The sequence below is a fragment of the Pelecanus crispus genome, chromosome 15 (assembly GCF_030463565.1).
Source record: "Pelecanus crispus isolate bPelCri1 chromosome 15, bPelCri1.pri, whole genome shotgun sequence".
Lineage (NCBI taxonomy): Eukaryota > Metazoa > Chordata > Aves > Pelecaniformes > Pelecanidae > Pelecanus > Pelecanus crispus.
Genome location: NC_134657.1, coordinates 4,417,519 through 4,438,788, shown reverse-complemented (window position 1 = coordinate 4,438,788; position 21,270 = coordinate 4,417,519). Strand labels below are relative to the sequence as shown.

At 51.2% G+C, this 21,270-nt stretch overlaps 1 protein-coding gene across 1 annotated transcript in view; it reads left to right on the top strand.

Annotated features, from left to right (window-relative positions):
• Positions 1-21,233, top strand: part of DISP3 (dispatched RND transporter family member 3) — a 39,706-nt gene extending 18,473 nt beyond the window's left edge. The window contains exons 2-21 of the mRNA XM_075721544.1: positions 3,620-4,556; positions 5,813-6,032; positions 7,691-7,827; positions 8,262-8,396; positions 8,620-8,780; positions 9,142-9,281; positions 10,070-10,215; positions 11,725-11,886; positions 12,302-12,463; positions 12,894-13,016; positions 13,633-13,769; positions 14,455-14,636; positions 15,089-15,219; positions 15,327-15,502; positions 16,537-16,663; positions 17,832-17,977; positions 18,340-18,499; positions 18,883-18,996; positions 19,970-20,136; positions 20,871-21,233. Coding sequence (XP_075577659.1) covers positions 3,629-4,556; positions 5,813-6,032; positions 7,691-7,827; positions 8,262-8,396; positions 8,620-8,780; positions 9,142-9,281; positions 10,070-10,215; positions 11,725-11,886; positions 12,302-12,463; positions 12,894-13,016; positions 13,633-13,769; positions 14,455-14,636; positions 15,089-15,219; positions 15,327-15,502; positions 16,537-16,663; positions 17,832-17,977; positions 18,340-18,499; positions 18,883-18,996; positions 19,970-20,136; positions 20,871-21,233 — 4,017 coding nt within the window. The 5' untranslated portion in view covers positions 3,620-3,628. The remainder of the gene's footprint in view (positions 1-3,619; positions 4,557-5,812; positions 6,033-7,690; positions 7,828-8,261; positions 8,397-8,619; positions 8,781-9,141; positions 9,282-10,069; positions 10,216-11,724; positions 11,887-12,301; positions 12,464-12,893; positions 13,017-13,632; positions 13,770-14,454; positions 14,637-15,088; positions 15,220-15,326; positions 15,503-16,536; positions 16,664-17,831; positions 17,978-18,339; positions 18,500-18,882; positions 18,997-19,969; positions 20,137-20,870) is intronic.
• Positions 21,234-21,270: the final 37 nt, after the last annotated feature.

Genomic DNA, 21,270 nt, shown 5'->3' with positions numbered 1-21,270 from the left:
ATCCTGACGCAGGCAGGATCTGACGAAGGCGGTAAAGCCAGACGAGTCCCAAGGGCAATGCTAAGTGAGCTGTGCCTGGCTTTGCAGCCGAATCATGTAGTAAACTCTCTTTTGAAGGGAGTTCAGGGCTGTGGTGGAACTAGGGCAGGATGCCTGCACGTGCTTACCCCGCATGCAGAGGGAGGCTGTCACCATCGGGGACAGCACAGCCCAGGTGCCCCCCTCCCTCCCTGCCCTTGCCCTTCTGCCTGGACCAAATCTTGATCCTTCCCTGACTCAGTTTTCATGTGAGTGCGTATGACCTTGGGACTTCTCCAGCATCTCCTGTGCTGGGGTCTACACCAGCATCAGAATTTGTATGTACCAGTCTGTAGCTAGAGGGTAGCATGCATTGGCCTTGATACATTGTGGGTGCCCATCTGTGAGAAGGCGGGTTTTGCAGTCACCATGTGAGTGGATGGGGGAGCCAGAGGGAGATGCCTGAGGTCTGATCCCTTCCTTGAGTCGAGGATTTAGCTCTTGGTTAAAAAAAGAAGATGGTATTGTCCTTTTTCTGCTGGCTTATTACTATCTCAGTCTGTCTCATTTCCCTTTCTTGTCACGTGCAGGCTCTTCTGTTTCAGGATTAGAATCTTTTCTCTCCTTCTCCTCAGTAGCTCAATAAATGGGAAATTATTATGGCTCTTTACCTGTCTTTCTAAAGAGAGAATGCATATGCTTGATCAGGTCTTGCAGTAACTCCGTTCTGTTGAAGGAGAGCCCAGGCCAATGGGAGAAAGGGCAGCTGGGTGGAGTGGAGGTAACTGCACGTACGCACCAACTGGCCCCGATGGGATGAGTGAGGTTTGCGCCTACATTCATGCAGCACCGATCTAACATGAGCTGAAGTTGTAGCTTGGTTGACTCTTAGAGGCAGAAGGGTGATAGTACTCGTCAGCCCAGCGATGGCTGGGAGTTACACGCTGGCCAAGGGCTTACGTGTGCGGAGGATGTCTGTCTGCAAAGGCGAGCAGTGTGGGGTGCGTCGTGAGCTGGGGCTGGCACTGTGCTGTGTTCGGGGGGGCTGGTGTGCCAGCAGGCTTTGGACACAGAGGAGGATGTTGTTGCCCTCCACTGCTTTGTCAGCATTGATGGGATTATGGCTGCTCTGTGGGGAGAGTTTGGGAGTGTAGAGTGTGGGAGAGAAGACAAAACTGCAGTCAGGAGCAGCTGGGAGAGGATTTGTATACAGATTCAGGGACTTGGGAAAGCCTCTGCCCTGTCATGATCATAGAATCATAGAATGCTTTGGATTGGAAGGGACCTTGAGAGATCATCGAGCCCAACCCCCCTGCAGTAAGCAGGGATTGAACCTGTGAACTTGGTGTTATTAGCACCATGCTCTAACCAACTGAGCTAACCCAGATGCAAGTAAGGCTCTCTGTAAGCAACAACAGAAGAGCACATGGGTATGCACGCCCATGAAGTTGAGGCGGAGGAGCACCTGCATGCCAGTAGCTGTCTTGGGCAGTGTTGTTTGTATGCTCTTGGCCTTGCCCCCGGGCCCAAGGCTCATGCAGTAACGCGTGACTGTTCAGGGAAACTTTCAGACGCTCCCTGGCTGTTTAGAATTATGTATCCTGAATATTAAAGAAATCTTAATGGATACTAAAACCAGCTAGATTTCTACTACCCTGTCCAGAGACTTGAAAAGACCCTCCCTTTGCTTTGTTCTTGCTGTCTAACAGCCTACATGTGAAGGGGGAAACAACACAGCGGAGTTTTGTGAGCCGCCCTCTCCTCACCCTATTTCCTAGCCTCCTGAGGATGTGGAGGTCTGACAGAAGAGGGACTGTGGCCATCTGCCATGGCGGTGCCCATCTGGTTTTGGACTGTGAGATTGCAGAGCAGGAGGAGGATTCAGCCCAGGCTTACCCGTCCCCTCCTGCACAGCTCTCTGCAGCCTGGCTGAGGCGGGTGATTGAGCTGCAGGAACCCACCCACAGCGAGGGGGTGGGAGGGTCCCTGCTCTCACACTGGCAGGAAGGGCGAGATGTTTTGAGACAATGTCAGTTGCAGATTAAAGCCACTGATCAACATTTGTGTTTTCCTTAGTGTGCGCAGGAGCAGTGGGGCTGGAGCTCAGAGGTTCCCTGTTGTCCGCAGGCTCTGCAGCACTGGGAGTGTTTGCCCAGCCTGCCAGCACAGATGCTATCCAGAGCAGAGTGAATCCCATGGGAGCTGCTGTAGCTCCCATGAACTCCCTGTGAGCAAAGCCGCAGGCATCACCCAGGCTGACCAGAGCCAGGGAGATTGCTGTGACCCTTGCTCCTGTGCACATCCCTTTTCTGCCAGGGAGCGTTTCTGCCCCATTGCTTTTCCTCTTGGTCCAAGTTCGGGTAGCTCCCAGGTCTTCTGAGGATCTAGAGTTAAGGGGTGCTGGCAATTCATCTTCTTGCTGATAGCAGTCCTGTTAAAACAGAAACACTGGTTAGGAGCACAGCTCGTAAATTGCTTCTGGCCTGTGTGCGAATTGCTTGCAACTCTCGGGGTCAAGCAAGGAACTGAATCTGTTCATTCATTCAGTGAGGGGGGGCTGCAGGCTTTGCTGCTGGGAGCCGGGAAAGGGAGTGACACTTGTAGGGTCTGGGCTTTCTGGGCTTTGCTCTTGGGGACCACCACCTCTGGCTTCCTGGCTTGAGGGGCTTCCAGGCGACACCCAGCAGGGGCACATGGGAAAGTCTGAGAACCTGTGTGTGCTGGCAGCCCCCTGCAAAGGAGAGCACCTCCCAGGGAGTCTCTTTTTCTTTCTTTCCTGCCCAAGTGTGGGCTGATCAGGGAGAGTTTCCTCCTTGTCATTCCATGGGAGCAGTGACTGCTTTTGCTTCCTGTTTTTTCCATAGGAACCAGGAAAACTCACTCCATAAACAATATTCCGCAGGGGTGTTCAGCCCTTTCCCTTCCCGTGCTGGTGGTGGATAGTCCTTCAGGAACTAGAGCAGGGTTACAGTGGGGCATCTGTGGGGATCAGTATGGGCAAGTACGTGCATACGTGTTTGTCTGCAGGCATGGGTGCATGTGCTTCTGCATGTGCATGCACATGCACACTTTGTGCAAAAGATGAGTACAGCTATAAAGAGCTGGGGGAAAATCTATTGTCAGTTTTACTGAGAGGAGGATAAGGCCCCTTGCGTTTTTCATCTGGAAGCGTGAACTGTTCGTGGACGCAAGAACCAGGTTAGCTAATTAAATGTTCCTGCTGCTGCAGTCTGAACAGCATACTGTGAATCCCCTGCCATCTCCATGCCTGGTGTTCCTGGAGCCTTGCAGAGCCCTCTTCTGCCAGAGCACTGAGCTCTGGGACTGTAGTTTGAACTTCTCCCCTTTCTGGTTCCTCTGCCAGGCAGGGTGTGGAATACCCCATGGTGAGCCTGTTCTTTCAGTGGCTGTAGCAAATCTGTAGGGCTTGAAAGGAGTCATGCTTTGCTGCTGAGGGCACAGGGCTTGGAGAGCTGGAGTATGCCTCCTTCCCCAGCTTTGCTGCTGAGATCCTTTGGCAACTGCTGTGGATTCATGGCTGTGCCTGGTGACACCCAGTGCTGGGCCTTGCTGACTGCTTTTTTTCTACCTCTTTGTGCAGGTGCTGGACATGGACACAGAGGATGACCCCTTGTTACAGGATGCCTGGCTAGATGAGGAAGACGAAGAGGTAGCCCTCAGCTCCCGGAAGAAGCGGGAGGGTCCTCTGTTGTGTGGGAAAAGCCCATGCAGAGTCAAGCCCCTGCGTGCCACGCTGCCAGTGTCTGGCTTCTGGAATATTGTTGGCTGGGTATTTACCAACCCGTACTGCGCTGGCTTAATCCTTTTCCTGGGCTGTGCCATCCCCGCTGTGCTTGCTGTTGTCATGTTCCTCCACTACCCAGCCCTGGATATTGACATCTCCTACAATGCTTTTGAGATCCGCAACCATGAGTCCTCTCAGTGCTTTGATGCACTTGCCTTGGCCCTCAAGTCCCAGTTTGGGTCATGGGGGAGGAATCGCCGGGACCTGGCTGACTTCACCTCTGAAACCCTGCAGAGGCTCATCTTTGAGCAGCTCCGGCAGCTTCACCTCAATGCTTCCCATCTCGGGGTCAGCGCTCGAGTCAAGCGCAGCACTCCAGAGGGCAGGACGAGCTCCACCAAGCCCCATGCCCACCTGAACCCAGGAAACTGGACCTCCCGAGTTGAGAGGGGTGCCCCACGCTGGGACTACTCCAGCACTTACATCAGCGCCAACACACAGACACATGCCCACTGGCGCATCGAGCTCATTTTTCTGGCTCGGGGGGACTCTGAAAACAACATCTTCACCACTGAGCGCCTGGTTACCATCCACGAGGTCGAGCGCAAGATCATGGACCACCCTCGCTTCCGGGAGTTCTGCTGGAAGCCCCACGAGGTCTTGAAGGACCTGCCCCTGGGCTCGTATTCCTATTGCTCCCCTCCCAGCTCCCTCATGACCTACTTCTTCCCCACTGAAAGAGGAGGGAAAATTTACTATGATGGCATGGGACAAGACCTTGCTGACATCCAAGGTGAGCTGAGGGCTGGGGGCAAGGGCTGGCGTGTTTAAGGCATGCATCTTACTCATGTGCAGGTAAGAGGGGTGACTGCCTTGTGCAGAGAGGAAGATCCTGCCATGTTGTGCCTTGAAGAATAGTCTTTTCTGCGCTAGGGCCACTCTTCTGCCCTTTCAGCAAAGCCGTTGCAACCCCAGTCATGGGTCACACAGGCCCCAACAGTCAAGCAAGAGGTACAAATGTGGGGGAGTCCTGCATTGTACAGATGCCTTCTACTGACCCTTGTCCCCTGTGAAAGACTGTGGGTAGCCAGAGGAATGTCAGGTCTTGGACAGACAATAGGGATGAACTTCCCTGCACTGTGGAGCAGATGAAAGAGGTCTGTGGACTGCTCTGGAGCTTGAAAGGCAGCTTGTGAGTCACCAGCTGGAAAGGCTTCTATAAGGAGAGGAGGAGGAAGGCCCTGCCTCCTCCTCTCAGCTCCATACCCTGTACTATGCCCCTCTAGTAGAGCAGAGGCTCTGGATGGTGAAAAAGAGGTGAATCATGAGGAGTCTGTGGGTGTGATGTGGCTGTGGGATGAAGCCTCCATCTGTCTCCCAAGCGCAGGCTGCAGCTGTCCAGGAGCCATACAGGGAGCAGGCAAAGAATTAACTCCATCTGCTCCAGTGTGAGTAACAGTTCTGCTGCCAAAACAGGAAAGAGCATAGTTTCTGGGTCTTTCTGGTACGAACTCAAGGGAGCTTGCATTTTGGGGGTAGACAGGCAGTGTCTCTTACTCGGAACTAGCTAAGTGCCTCCATCTCTGCATCCCTCACACTATCAGGTGGCAGAGGTACCAGGTCACAGCAAATCCAGGACTCCTCATCTTCCGTGGGTGTTGTTTAAGCTCTTGTGCTTCCCAGTGTGTTGGAGTGAACATCGGCCCAATGTACTAGAACGAAGTGCATCCAGCAGTGGGAATATTGATGGGGATGTTGTGTGCATTGCTGCTTGGGGGAACTGTGGGTCAGATCAGTTGGGTGGAAGATGTGTCCCTGACGGGGTACTGCATGTAGGCAACATTGCAAGCAGTCACAAAGCAGAAGTGGAACATGAGGCTCTGCAATCCAGCTTTCCCCAGCCCTCCTTGCTCTCTGTAAGGCAGCAGCAGTTGGCATGACTGATGAAAGACAGAATCACTCCCAGTTTCCCTTTGTCAGACTAGACCCTGTGTCTTGCTAAGTCAACTAAGCAGGACCTAACAAAAGTGGCATTGCTTTCTCCCGCAGGGTCCCTGGAGCTGGCCATGACCCACCCTGAATTCTACTGGTACGTGGATGAGGGCTTGTCTGCCGAGAACAAGAAAAGCTCCCTGCTGCGGAGCGAAATCCTCTTTGGGGCACCACTGCCAAACTACTACTCGGTGGAGGACCGCTGGGAGGAGCAGCGCCGCAAGTTCCAGAACTTTGTCATCACCTACGTGGCCATGTTGGCCAAGCAATCCACAAGGTGAGGGTCTGTGCAGACAGGACAGGTGCCTTGCTGGAAGTGGGTGAGAGCAGGGAAAGGCAGAGGTTGGAAGGGTGATGCTTTCTGTTGCACTAAAAGAGTGGATGGAATAGGCCCTTCAGGGTGTAAAAGCTCTGTCTTAAGGTTTATGCGTGGCAGACATGCCTGCTCCGTTCTGATAGCCCTGCAGCATTCAGTCTCACCTGGAAGGCACAGAAGGCTTGGCATGCCAGCTCAGACTGCTGGTCAGTCTTGAACAGTGGCCATGGCATAATGCTCCAGACAAAGGAGAAAAAGCATCTCCTTTGAAGCTAGGCTCAGGCACAGTGCTGTGAGTGAGGGTGGGGAGCATATGGCAGAAAACCACTCATATGCTTCCCTTTAATGCCACTTCCTATTGCAGCAACATGCCAGAGACATCAATAGAGACAATGAAAGGGAGCCAAAGATTGAAGCCAGGGCTTGCTTTTCCACTCAGCCCCTGTCTGGCATTGGATCTATTTGCTTCCATCTCACAAGTCCAATTCCACTGGCTCCAACAGAGCTGCTTCTCTGCCTTCCTGGTCCGAATTTGGCCCCAGCTGGTCTGATGCAGCGTTTGAAATGGTCCTTACTCAAGGCAACAGCCTGTGGATCCAATTCTGCTTTTACTCATGCCAGTGTAATTCCTTCCAGAAGTGTTTGCTCTTTTTACAGAGAGATGGAGAGGGGAGTTTCAGGGGCGGATAAGTTTCAGGAAATGCAGGCTTTTTTCACCACCAGGTCTGTAGGACTTTGGTTAAATAGAGCTTTGCTCAGTGCTTGAGAGGAGGAGATGGTAAAATAGAGCTAAAAGGACTGAAAGAGTAGTGCGGTATCCAGACAGCTGAGGGAAGGCAGTGAGTCCCAGTGTCAGCGTACCTTCTCAGTCTCCAGCTCTCTACTGCTCTGAATCTCAATAGCTCCCAGAACGAAGGGATACTGATCTTCAAAAGTAGAGTGAAATGCAGCCAGCCCTTGTCAGCCCTGAAAGCAGGCAGCCACAGAGCGTTCTCAGCAATGGACTGGCGGAGTGGGTTGCACTTATGGGAAGCCGAAAGGGAATTGGAACCAAGGCTCAGTTCTGAAGCTTGGATTCCTGATAGCCTCCTATGGTGTAATGTTATTGTACTCCTGGTTAAATTATCTTGGATTACTTCCGCTCAGAGCCTGCTTCCAGAAGAAGAAGCTGGTAAATCATATGGTTTCTGATAAGCTCTCACTCTGCCTGCATCTGCTGGTTATTACCTTTGTGCTTAATATAATAAGCAATGATTAGGATTCCAGATGGAATTGGCTTTGGAGGTTTCAGGAGCTGTTTGCTGACAGCAAGAAGTCTATTAGTGCCAAAGACCCACCATGCACTGGAGGAATTTTAAAAATATTAGACTCGCTCTTTTATTCTTCTCCCTTCTTGTGTGAACTTCACCTCCAGCAGCAACCTTGTTCAACCTGCTCTCACTGCTCTTGAGCTGTTTCCTCAGAGAACTGCCAAGTTTATCAGAGCAGTGACCTCCTTTGGCTCTGGGGGAGACATTGTGCTTTGTTAAATCCCCTGCTTTGTTAAATCCCCTGGCTCCGCTCCTTTTACACTCAACTCTGCCTACTCTTCTTCTTTCCTTCATATCTTCCCACCCTAGCAAAGTCCAGGTGCTGTACGGAGGGACAGATTTGTTTGACTATGAAGTGAGGAGGACTTTCAACAATGACATGTTGCTGGCCTTCATCAGCAGTAGCTGCATAGCTGTCTTGGTCTACATCCTTACCTCCTGCTCAGGTAGGCTGCAGTCACGACTGCCCTGCTCTCACACAAAGCCAAATATGCTATGACTCCCTGTGTGTGTGCAAACCCCAGGAGAGGCTCTGATGCCCTGACACCAGCCCAACTTTGTGGCACAGTAGCATGCAGAAGGTCATGCAAGTCCGATTCTCCAGAGCAGACATTTGTGGGCAGGATGGGGGGAAGGCTCAGAGCAGAACAGGAATAAGATGCATATTCCCATTTTACTAACGCTGGTGTAAAGCTGATGTAATTTCATGGATGGGCCTCATGGGAAGGAGTCTGCAAGCAGTACTCTTGCAGCCCTGAGCTATTCTCTGTCACCAACACACTGCTGGGAACCAGTATTCTGACAAGGCAGGTGGGAGGTGTCTGTTCTTCTAGGGGGTGGCCAGCAGTACTATTTTTTCCATGTTCCTTTCCTCCTATAGTGTTCCTGTCGTTCTTTGGCATTGCCAGTATTGGGCTAAGCTGCCTGGTGGCTCTGTTCCTGTACCACGTCGTATTTGGGATCCAGTACCTGGGTATACTCAATGGTGTGGCTGCCTTTGTCATTGTGGGGATTGGTAAGCACATCCTTACTCAAAACCTACCTGTGCTGCCTTGCCAAACTCCTGCCTGCAGGAGAGAGAAAGGTGATGGTGGCAAATGCAGACTGAATTTTCAAGCCCTTTCCCTCCATTACCTGTAAGTGACGTATTTGCAGGTCAGGTGTTGAGAGGAAATTAGATTTTTAGCATGTGTCCGTGCTGTGAGCAAAGTATCAAAATCTCCCCGCTCTTTTCCCAGGGGTTGATGATGTCTTTGTTTTCGTCAACACCTACCGCCAAGCCACCCACCTCAAGGACCTGCGCCTGCGCATGATCCATACTGTCCAGACAGCAGGAAAGGCCACCTTCTTCACTTCCCTGACCACGGCTGCAGCATATGCTGCCAACATCTTCTCTCAGGTACACTGCAGCTTTGGATTTGGGGCTTTCTGTTTCTGCCAGAGGCCCTAATAGAGAGGGAAGCTGCCAGCACCCTCTTTCTGCCCTCTTCTCCAGCACAGGGGCATGTCAGACTTGCTTGCCCTAGAGGGCTGTCCCCTGCCTGCCCCAAGGCAGTGAACGGTCTCCCTGTATCAGCATCCAAGGCAGTATTTCCTGTGCCACTGATCAGCTCAGCTCTGTACCTGCCAGGCTTGCTGAGTACCATGACTGAGGTCAGCACGTGGTATTCTCAGGTTCCCCCAGATATCTCTTTCTGGCCTGATGTCTCTTAAGGTCTCCTGCCCCATTTGATCCCAACTCCATCTTCTCTTTCATGTAGATCCCAGCCGTGCATGACTTTGGACTCTTCATGTCGCTGATTGTGTCATGCTGCTGGGTAGCTGTGCTCTTCACCATGCCAGCTGCTCTTGGAATATGGACCCTTTATGTGTCCCCACTAGAGAGCTCCTGCCAAACCAGGTGAGCCCTGGAGCCTTCTTGTGTGGGTGGGAAGTTGTTGTGGAACTCATGGCCAAGGTAGCGTGCAAATCCCTGCCCTATCCTCTTAGTTATCCTCATCCCCCTCAGGCAGTTTGGCTTTGCCTTTCCCTGTTAGTCTCTAACAGAAGGGAAATTTAACTTCTGCCATTCCAGATTGGAGCAAAATGGAAGGGCCATGTCCCGGTCTCATTCCCCCTGGTGTACACACAGGTGCCTCCCAGCAGCCAGACTCTGCACTGCCAGTCATACCTCTTCCTTGAATCCCATGGAGTATTGGAGCCATTCGTGTCCTCGGAGCACTTACTGCACAGCTAAATCCTCAAGCTGTGAAGACACAGGCCCTGCAAGGCAGACAGATCAACATTGCTCCTGCCCGTGAGCACAAGCAGTGCCGGCAGATTTGTATTTGAAAGTCAGCGCATTTTCCCTTTCCCCTGCTCTTTAGTAGTGCAGATGACCTGGCCTGATTTAATTCATTAGCAGGGAGACGAACTGCTGAAACTTCTGTCACTCAGCGCCCAGTGTTCATGGCTCAACCCTGCTCTGTCTGTCCAGCCCAGCCTGCTATTGCTTTGCCGTAGCAGCTCAGCCCCTGACCTCTCAGCACTTAGCAATGGCAATTGCTTATGGCACTGCCTGTTGCCTTTCCAAGTAATTGGAGCAGGCTGTTGCTGCTCTCCTTGTCACTGAAGGAGCACACTGGCAATTCTTTGCAGGGTATGTGGCTTAAAACTCATGCCTTTGTCTCCTTCCCTGCTCCAATCCAGCTGTAGTCAGAAGTGCACCAAAAAGAGTGCCTTGCACCTGGCTGAAGATCTCTTCGTTGCCTCGGAGGCCGCCTCCAGAGCAGGCAGAGAGACACTTCCCTATCTCGATGATGACATCCCACTGCTCAGTGTGGAGGAGGAGCCTGGTATGTGCCTGCTGTGTAGTGCCTTCAGGGGGATCACACTGCCCTGTTCATCCTGCATTTCTTCCTGTCCCTGCCACTGGTCCATGCCTCAGTTTCCCTACTTTTAAGCTGGAGATGGTGCTGTCACAGGAGGTTGTAGGAGTCTGAACTCATTAATGGTTGTAAGTTGCTTTGAGATCTTCAGTGGGTGTCAATACATGCTGTCTGACTGCTTTGCTAATCCTCTTGGGTCTAATGTGGATTGTACTTTCTGGCTGGGATCACTGATTGTGACATGGATGTAGCCATGAAACATCTAATCAATAGCACCAGGACAGCTCACCTATGAGTAAAGAGTTTTCACCTCTTCCCTGCCATTCAGAGCGCTGCATTTGGGAAGCAGGCGAAAGAACACTTTGTTATTCTGCAGCACCACCTCAGAGCATGTCCTCTGTCAAGGCAAGAAGGGGGCAATGACTTGGCTGAGACCACATGAGCATCTAGAAAAAGAGCCCAGAAATTCTCTATCTCTTGTTAGCAGGAGATAATCCTTCTAGCCCTGATCAAAGATAAGGGTGCTTATGGGAACATGCACTGTTGTAGTTGGCTTTTAAAACTTGCTGGGATCTCTTTCTTTAAAAACCCACAACGGGAGTGGTCTGGGCAGTGAGTAGCCTTCAGGCCTAGCAGCAAACTGGAACTGGAGGCAAATGGATCAATGGCTGAGAGCCCATCAATCCCACAGCAGTGTGCAGACCCCCTCCCTGCAGAGCAGGCTCTGAGCTGCCTTTCATAGGCAGGCAGCTAAGCTTTGGCACTGTGCTGCAAGAGCTGTCTCCTTAGGATGCCAGAGCCACATGCAGTGGTAATGTACGGAAATAACGCCTTCCCTTCCCTTGAGCGGAATAAACAGCAGGATGCTTTTCTTCACGGGCCCCTGGGCATCAGGTAACTTGTGAAGAAGCAAAGCAGCTTGTTCCAGTTGGTGACCAAGCATGGTTTGTGGGTCAGCTGTACAGCATGCCAGGCACACTTTGATCCCAGTACAGCAAGTTCCCACTTCTCGCCCATGGAGAAGAGGGCAGTTCCCTAGGCATCCCTGAGCTGGAGTAAAGAGATCAGATAGGAGCCAGGCTGCAGTCAGGAGGCAGTCAGCTGTGTGTAACTAGCTGCAAGACATACTTAGTGGGACAGGGACAAATTTTGCTTGGCCCAAGAAGCGTGCAGTGTCCCTGTGACCATATGGACAATGTTATTGGGATCTGGCAGAGGAAGAATAGCCTGAAGCATAGGCTTTGGACTGAACTATGGATTTAGAAGTGTAGCTGTCATGTGACAGTGACATGAGAAAGATGCTTCCTTTGACATCCTGAGCAAGTCACTGCCTCTGCCTGGGTCTTACTCCATCTCCTTAGCTTGAGTGAGTTGTACAGCACCTTGCAGAAGCTTTTGTAAAGGAGAGCAGAAAGCTAGGAGACACACTCATGACACTGAGCACTGAGGCTCCCTTTGATTTCTCTCTCTTTCTAGTCTCCCTGGAAATGGGGGATGTCCCCTTGGTATCTGTGATGCCAGAAAATCTGCAGCTCCCTGCAGAGAAGAGCAACCGGGGTCACTTGATAACTCATCTGCAGGAGCTGCTGGAACACTGGGTGCTGTGGTCTGCAGTGAAGAGCAGATGGGTGATTGTGGGTAAGGAAGGAGGGGGCTATTCCATCTGCATGGGTTTTAGGGGTTTGACAGCATCTCAGTCAGTCCCCAAGCCTTGATTATTAGCGACAAGAGATTGAGAAAAGGGACATAATAGCTGGCTTCTAACTCAGTGAAAGAGTGTCCCCAGAACAGTCAGTCCCTAAGGGAACTGCATGAGGAACTCTGAGACTTTTCCATCACTGGCCTTTCACTCAGATCTGAAATGGCAAGTCCTGATGGGGTTATCCAGGCATGGGGCTCATTACAAGAAAGCCCAGCTGCCAGCGCGCTTTAGGGGCTGTTCCTTTTTCCTGTTGAAAATACCATTTTTCTGCCACACCCTTGCTGTCTGAGTATGTCCTAAGTGTAAGATGCATGTAGGGTCCCACACACTTACCTGGGTTTCTTGTTGCAGGGCTCTTTCTCCTTGTTTTGCTCCTGTCCATATTCTTTGCTAGCCGCCTCCATCCAGCTAGCCGTGCTCCAGTCTTGTTCCGGCCAGACACTAACATCCAGGTGCTGCTAGACCTGAAATACAACCTGAGTGCTGAAGGCATCTCCTGCATTACCTGCTCAGGTGAGAGTGCTGGTCCCCAGACCACAGTGGGTGCAGCCTGGCCTAAGCCCTGGGCTGGAGGAGCTGAAACGTGAGGTAGAGGCCTACAATGTTCAAGTATCTCATTGGACATTGGATGGACCCTGCTGAAGGGAGGCGCACATTGGGAGTGGGATGGTTGAGTGGCCTGTAGGAGTGGAGTATTTTGAAAAGTATTTCCTGCTTTAGCCAGGAACTAACTGCCAAGAGTTTCTGCTGGAGCAATTCCTTTGTAGTCCGTGAAAACTGGCTACTTTTACTCATAAGTGCTGGTCACCAACTGGGGGTCTGTGGCTCTGCGTTCCCTGCTTAGGGTTTGGTGTTCAATAGCAGAGTCCACGGTGTGTGCAGGGCTGGTAGGTCTCTTGTCATGCCATTCACTCTTTCCTCCCTGACTAACCTTGTGGGACAGGTTTGTTTCAGGAAAAGCCCCACAGTTTGCAGAACAACATCCGAACATCCTTGGAAAAAAGGAAGAGGGGCTCAGGGTCAACTTGGGGAAGCAAAGGGAGCATAAGTGATACAGGGCAGCAAGGTAAGTGGGGCATAATGACTCTGACCACACTTGGGTCCAGGGCCAAAGGATCCTTTCAAGTAAAAACTAAATCATATGATCTCTGAATAGCTGATGGGGAATAATTCTCTTCAGACTCTGCCCTGCTGAGCCCTAGCTTGGTGCTGGATGTAAGGGGCATCGGTACAATCCCCCTTTCCCTGAATGCCTACTGTTCTCTAGGACATGGTCCTATAACCCATGTGGCAAAACAATCTCGTGACAACATCCCTCTGGTCTGCCTGGCCTGAGTACAGGGCTAGGAGCTCAGAGCTTTTGCATGCCAGTCCTGTGTCACAAGCCTGTTGGCAGGCCATGAGGAGAGTAAATTCAGCCTGCTTTGCAGGGGATTTTGAGGATAAAAGAGTTATTGGGACAGGTCCTGAAATGACATAAATCAGTAAGCCACGAGGAATTACTGCTGCTCAGGATATATTTGTGAAGACCTTTGAAAGGTGTGCTGTGCTGCTAGAAGGCAGAGGCTGTGCCTGCTGCCCCAGAGGAGACTGCAAGAACCCTCCTTTTGCTGCTGCCCATGTCTGTAGGATTTGCTGATTGAGAAGTAGCACTAGCCCTCATGCTCTCTTGTTTTCTTCAGATCTTCAGGGGACTGTGTATATCTCCAAGTCCAGAAGCAAGGGAAGGCCAGCCATCTACAGATTCTCGCTCAATGCCAGTGTCCCTGCCCCCTGGCAGATGGTGTCACCGGGAGACGGGGAGGTGCCTTCATTCCAGGTGAGTCAGTCCAGGGATGTTGGATCCCTGTATCAAGAGTGCAGCACTCAACAGGTGAGCACAAGAGCCTCCTCCTGTTTCTCCATGGGATCCTAGGTAGCTCAGGGTGAAATTTGCAGGGCATTGCAGTAAGGTAGCTAACATGGAGGGCATTGTGCCTGGCATCGTTAGAGATTATGCCTCACATTGCCACAGTACTTACCTGTTGCTGTTGCGATGTGACTGTCAGCAATGGGAGCAGAAGTGTGGGTGTCTGTGGAGATCAGATGAGGCCTGGCATCATCAGCTGAGCTCGTTCTAGTAGAAACTGCTACTGAGACAGCTGGATTCCCACTGCCGCCTCCTGTCCATCCACAGACATAGGTGAGCAGGCAGCACTGCTTATGCACAGGCCATATTGGGGACACACCCCTCCAGGAGGACTCGCTTTCAGATGTCCCTCACCCTGGACAGAGCAGCCACCGTTCAGCCTAGGCCACAGAGAATGTGGGTGGTGAGGGGCCCCATCACACACTGGCCAACCCTGGGAAGGAGGCAGGCTGGGGGCTGGCTGGGTTTGTGCCTGCAGTGCTCATTCTGTGTGGCTGTGCCAGTGCTCAGGGAGGAGGGGAGTGTGTGATGCTAATGTGCAACAGGCTGCAACCCTGTGGAGTTAAGTGTCTGTTTTCATTAATCCATTGCTTAGGTGTATAGAGTGCCTTTCGGTAACTTCACCAGGAAGCTGACAGCTTGTGTGTCCACAGTAGGGCTGCTTAAGCAGACGAGCCCCAGGAAGTGGATGATGACCACCTTGTCCTGTGACACCAAGAGAGGCTGGAAGTTCGACTTCAGTTTCTACGTGGCCGCCAAGGAGCAGCAGCGAACACGGTAACCTTCCAAAACCCACTCAGGGCCAGGCAACAAAAAGCACAGCCGAGTGGCTGATATGGGATGCCTAATGTCCAGTGCCAGTCCTGCCCCAGTTGGTGACATCCATGGCCCTAGGACTCGCTTTACTGCAAATGTGCCCCATCTTTGCAAAGTTATTTTGCAGGCCTGTAGCATCATTAATGTGCCAAAGGCTTGACAGGTGCAGGACTGTGACTGGAGGCTTCTTTGGGTGGTAAAAAGACGTTGCTGATCTTGGTCTTGCTCTTACCCGCCTGAACTCTTGGGTTGAACAGGCAGCACAGAATATGCAATGGCTAGGGATCCAGGTCTAGAGTTGCTCACCTTTTCCTTTCCTTCTGTCCCTGAGAATGTTTGTTTCCATGTAATGCTTTGGACACATCATCTTTATTACCTCTGGTCCCCCATAACAAACTTTCTTTGCTGCACAGGAAACTGTATTTTGCCCAGTCGCACAAGCCCCCTTACCATGGCCGAGTGTGTGTAGCACCCCCAGGCTGTCTTCTCAGCTCTAGCCCAGATGGTCCCACCAAAGGCATCCTTTACGTTCCCAGTGAGAAAGGTAAGCTGATGAGGACCTGTTCAGCCATGTCTGGCTGTCTGGTCCACAGAGTCAGACCTTTATTTGCTGCCTTCTGATGTAACCAACCTTTCTTCTGTATTTGACAGCAGCACCCAAAGCAAAGTTGTCAGCCACTTCTGGATTTAATCCTTGCATGAACACAGGCTGTGGGAAGCCAGCGGTGCGGCCACTGGTAGACACGGGAGCCATGGTGTTTGTTGTGTTTGGTATCAGAGGTGTTAATCGCACAAGACGCCCGGACAACCACGTCATCGGAGACATGGTACACACATTCTGGCATGCTGGACAGGCATGCTTGGGGCTGAAGAGTGACGGGTGGTCTCCCTGGGTGGTGTTTAGTTAATCCTCACAGCCCACGCAGCGTGGTCCAGCAGTCTAGACAGGTGGAATAGCAGAGATGGTAGCATTGTGATGAGCGAAAAGTACATTTCTGTTTTAGCAAATTCCCAAATAATGGAGATCAGGAAGCTCTTACTGAAATCACTTCAGACTTTTCAGAAAATCCCTTTCTGAGTGTAATATCTAGCCTTCTAATTTTGAGTCTAAATCTGGCTTTCCTGAGGATTTTAGAAGCAAACCCATCTTGAGCTCAGTATGAAAATCTCAACTACAAATTCAAGATCCAGGGAACTGATCTTTTTCTATAATTACTTATCTTGATATGAGATATTAACACAAAAAAAATACAAATTAATTACTCAGGGGAAAGGTTACTAAATGTGACTTTTCCAAGAACAGCTTATCTCCCAGATCTGATACCTTGACACTTTTACAGCCTTTCCCCAGAGAAATTATGCTTAGCTCTGGTCACTTGGCAGATGCACTTCAGCTTCCTACTGTTCTTCCTGCCTTCTGATTTGGGGGCACTGTGCAGAATCAGCCTTTTCCTGTTTCTTCTGGAGGGGGCAGTGCAAAATGCAGGCAGTAGAGTGGGCAGAAGGCTGGAGTTCCGTGCTGGGCACTGTGAGGGATTCAGAGCTGCTCCTTAGGCAGACCCTGATGGTTTTGGGCATGGCATGGTGGCTGTTCATTTATCAGTGCTTCTGTAGTACTGCCTGACTTTTTTTCTTCTTTTTTTTTCTTTTTTGGGGGTGGGGGAGATGTGTGTAGTTTCTTTGTGGGTTATCTGGTGAGGCAAAGATGTCTGGTGGGTTTTTCCACCCTATAACCTGTGGTCTGTATAAGCTAGTCCCAGGCTGTGTAGCCAAGAGAGGACTCAGCTTCTGCCTTCTTGTGCCAGTCACTGTGTGTATGCCTCACGTGTGGTGCTCTTCTTGTTGTGTCTCCTTGTGAAAGGGCAGCGTTATCTATGATGACAGCTTCGACCTCTTCAAAGAGATTGGCAACCTGTGCCGCCTCTGCAAAGCCATTGCCAGCAACACTGAGCTGGTGAAGCCAGGAGGGGCTCAGTGCCTGCCCTCTGGTAGGTAGGACCAACGCCAGCCGCAGAGTCCTTGGGGAGATCCTGGGTCCCTGGTTGGAGGCTGGTTCTCACCCTCTGGTCTGAGGAGTGTGGCTGCTTAAGGGCTTTTAAGCTTTCAGATCCCAGCCTGATGAAGCAGGGAAAGGAAAGGGAGGTACCAGTCAATGATAAATGCAGGTAGTCCAGGGAGGAGAGGTGTTTCTCAGCAGTCAGCTCTCCTGACCTGGCTGCAGCACAGTTCTGCCTGTTTCCACCTGACTTAAGTCACAGCTCCCATCTCCATGGGGCATTCACCTCATGCTTCCGTGTGTTGTGCCAACTGTTTTGGGGATGAGAAATACACAGCAAGTGGGACAGGAACATCAGACTCCTGTTCTGCAGCTCTGCTTGCAGCAGTGTTTGTTTGAGCTGGGGTCCTCAACAGCAAACCAGAAAGGGTGGCTGCAACTCATTGCCTCCTTTTCTTCCCAAGGCAGCTTTACCCTTCTAGAACACGCCCCTGGTTGTGCTTTCTTGGACATGACAAAGAGAAATGGTCTCTAACTCCAAAGACACTGGACATATTCTTCAGGATTTCATCCAGTGAAGATAAGAACAGAATTATATCTGTTCTTTCCAGTCATGAGTATTGCTTGTGATACACTTACAATCTTTTTGACAAGTAAATGTCTTCTTTGTAGCTCCTTAATAACCAGCAAATCACACCTGACCTCGTTGTGATGAGGCTACTCACTGCCCCTGTGGCTTCACATAGCTAACCAGTGACTGTCTCTTCCAACTTCAGAGGTCACAACGTTGTGGAACTGAGTCTAGGAAGTGTATATTGGCTTCAGGCCAAAAGCCAGTCTCATGCCTGGAGAAAATCCCTGCCAGGCCAGGCAGACAGCTCCTCAGCGCTTGCTGTTTGTACTGCTTCCTGACAGCTGGGGACAAACAGCAGGGGTAGTGTCCTGTCCAGTGCTGATGGCACAGAGTGCCCTTTCAAGCTAGCAGCAGCTGAGGGCTCTGGTGCTGAGACCTCAAGGGCTTTGGCAAGTCAGAGTTGCAAGGGGAAGCAGCTGCTGACAAATGGGGCCTGCAACTTCCTCCTGGTTCTTTTCCCCCCTTGCTCCAATGTGCTTCCTTTCCCTGTCCTGTCCTCCATCTCTTGCTCTTTCTTTCTCTCCAGGTTACAGCATCTCCTCCTTTCTGCAGATGTTGCACCCTGAGTGCAAGAACATCCCTGAGCCAAACCTGCTGCCTGGACAGCTCTCTCATGGGGCAGTGGGGGTGAAGGATGGGAAGGTGCAGTGGATCTCCATGGCGTTTGAATCGGTGAGCACATGGCATCGCCATCTATCCTTGTGACAATTTGTTTTTGTGACTTCTGGGGGTTTAGCTCTGCTCTTTCTGCACTGGCCACTTCCATTTGCAGCTATGATTTAGTGTTTGCTAGTGTTTGTGCCTTGTTGCAGACAGATGCCTCTCCTCGCAAGTTGCTAGAAGTGGCTGCTTATGCCACGATTCGCTCTTACCATGAGAGCTCAGCCAAAGAGCTGGTGGCAGGTTTGCCCATCTGCCACTGCCAGTTCTGCCTGGTGCTACAACTCCAGCTGGCTTGTTCTGCCTCTTCCCTTGCCATGCATACCCTGCCCCAAAGAGCAGGACACAAGAATAACATGTTCATCTTCTTACAGACAACCTACAAAGGGAAATCTTCCTTCCAGACATATGCTGACTACCTGAAATGGGAGACATTCCTGCAGCAGCAACTCCAGCTCTTCCCAGAGGGCTCTGCTCTCCGGCATGGTTTCCAGACCTGTGAGCACTGGAAGCAGATCTTCATGGAGATTATAGGCAAGTGACTGCCATGTTTCTCTCCCTGAGGAGCCCACGCTTTCCGATACATCTTCACAGCACGTTCTGTCCCGTCTGATGGGCATGTGTTATATCTTCAGTTGCTTACCATTGCTGGGCAAACTCCTAAAGCCTTTTTCTGCCCCAAGCAGCATATACTGTCACAATCCGAGGCAGAACTCAGGGGAGTAGAGAAGGGAAGGGACCCTGCCCTGCTGCTGTGGGAGGCAAGAAGTTGATCACCTGCTTTCCACTTGCATCCTCCCCTTTGCATCTCCCCCAGTGTGAGTCCCTGCCTGCCTTGTTGCCAGCAGGGACACAGTGCCTTTCTCATCCCAGCTGTCACCTTCCAGGAGTCAAATTAGCTGGCTCTTTTCTTCCAGGAGTGCAGAGTGCCCTGTACGGTCTCGTCCTCTCACTGGTTATTTGTGTGGCTGCAGTGGCGGTGTTTACCACTCACATCCTCCTCCTCCTGCCAGTGCTGCTCAGCATTTTAGGTAAAAACATCAATTCCAATGTGTCAAGCTCTCCCTTTTGTCTGAAATTGGTGGGTTGTGGCACTGCTGAGTCTCTGGTGATTTGAACTGAATTGCTCTTACTCTGTGTAAACCCTTTTGGCTTTCCAGGAACCAGTCCTGATATACGTAGGTGAACGGGAGAAACTCTGAACAAAGGCACAGGAACCTCACTGGGAAAGTAGATTTGTGTGTCTAATTCCCAGTGTGTTTTATCTACACAATCCCTTCTATTTGTTTAAATAAGGGTTTTAGCTACACAAATGCCATCCCTGCCTGTTATGTATAATAATGTGATTAAGTCCCACATGCTCTGAATAACAATCGCACTACTTCCCAAGGATCTGCACCATGGCTGCTGTTTCCAAGCAGTGGGAGATTTTAAAAGCTGAATATTTTAGCGGTTTTGTTAGTATTTGAAGGAAATTTGTAAATAGTTCTCTCTCCCTGGCTGGTGATTTGATGATATTGTGGACTAAGTGTGTTGCTAAACTTCTCAGTTTAAAAATCAAATCTATCATTTTAAAACCACTTAGTCTCCCACACATGACTCACAAACAAACATCACTCTTGCCTTTAAGAAAAACCTGTGCATGCGCTCAGCCTGTGTGTAACTCCAGCAAGCAAAACAAAGGGCCCTCTTGCCTGGGCTTGAATTCATTTAGCAAGCATTAGTCTAGATTGGCATCAGTCTGTCAGTTTGCCTAATATTTAATTAGGTGCTTCACTGTCCCCAGCAGGTCTGATTACCTGACTGAATGGTCCCTGTGGCCGGTGGAAGGTGAGGGAAGTGTTTGCCTCTGGGCAGCAGGGAGTGTGTACAAGATTCAGACTGGCTGGTGTGCAGATCTGCAGGGTACAATCTCAAACTGCCCGGTGATTGACTTGTATCAGTAGGCCTGGGCAGCAGTCCCAGAGTCCTTTAAATTTGCCTAACGTGACCTTCTTCACACAGGGGTGGTCTGCTTGGTGGTCACCATCATGTACTGGTCTGGCTGGGAAATGGGAGCTGTGGAAGCCATTTCCCTCTCCATCCTCGTTGGCTCCTCTGTCGATTACTGTGTGCACTTGGTGGAGGGCTACTTGCTGGCAGGGGAAAACCTGCCACTACACCAGGCAGAGGTGAGCTGTTTTCTTCCTATAGCCTTGTACCCATTCCCCTCATGCCCTCCGTGCCACTCAGCTGTGATGCAGGACCTAAGGCATGATGGGCAAGGGGGGATGTGTCTTGTCACCCTCACAGCATGCCTGGGCAGCTTGCTGCTTGTCCAGCTGACTGGTCAGAGACTGGTATGAGCTTGTGTACCTGAGTACAATAAACCTAGACGAGGGTCCAACCCACATGGTTGTCCCTTTCTTACTGGCCACAGCTGTGTCCAAGGGACCCTCTTTCATGCCCCAGCAAAGACAGTCTTGTGCTGGAATGGCCCTCCACTTATTCTGTAACCTCTGCAAATTGCTTTGCTGTGCTGTGCTGGACCTCCAGGTCTTCTCCAGCCTTGTTAACACCTTTTCAGTCTTTGGGAAGAAGGAGACCACAAAAGCTTGGGCATCTCTGATCCCAGGTATAGTGTCTGCATGCAGTGCCTCTGTTGCGTAGGCCCAGCAGTCAGTCTGAAAGTGGCTGAAAGGAGGCACAAAATCCAGCAGATTTTGCCTCTACTGGGTTTTAACCTCATGGCTGTTTGCCCAAGTGTGCTCAGAGACTGCACGCACTGTCTGATCTGCAGTCATGCAGCATCTTTGACCTGGACAAGGACCCCATGAGCTAAGCCACCCTCTCAAAGGCTAAAACATGAGTGCAGCCCTATGTGCTTGTCCCCACTCCCCCTTAACACTGCTGTCCCTTCTGCCAGGACCCCACAGCGTGCCGCCAGTGGAGGACAATTGAAGCAGTCCGTCACGTGGGTGTGGCAATTGTCTCGAGTGCTGTCACCACAGTGATTGCCACTGTTCCGCTGTTCTTCTGCATCATTGCTCCTTTTGCCAAGTTTGGGAAAATCGTGGCCCTCAACACAGGAGTCTCCATCCTGTATACATTAACTGTGAGCACAGCCCTGCTGAGCATCATGGGGCCTGGCACCTTCATCCGCAGCCGGACTTCGTGCCTCAAGGCTGTGGTGGGGGTGCTTCTTGCTGGCCTGCTGGGTCTATGCATCTGCCTTGCCCTGCTGAAGAGCGGATTTAAGATCCCTCTGCCTAATGGGACAGCCCTGTAGGCCCTATGCCAAGAGCGACATGCTCTGTCCTCTTGCT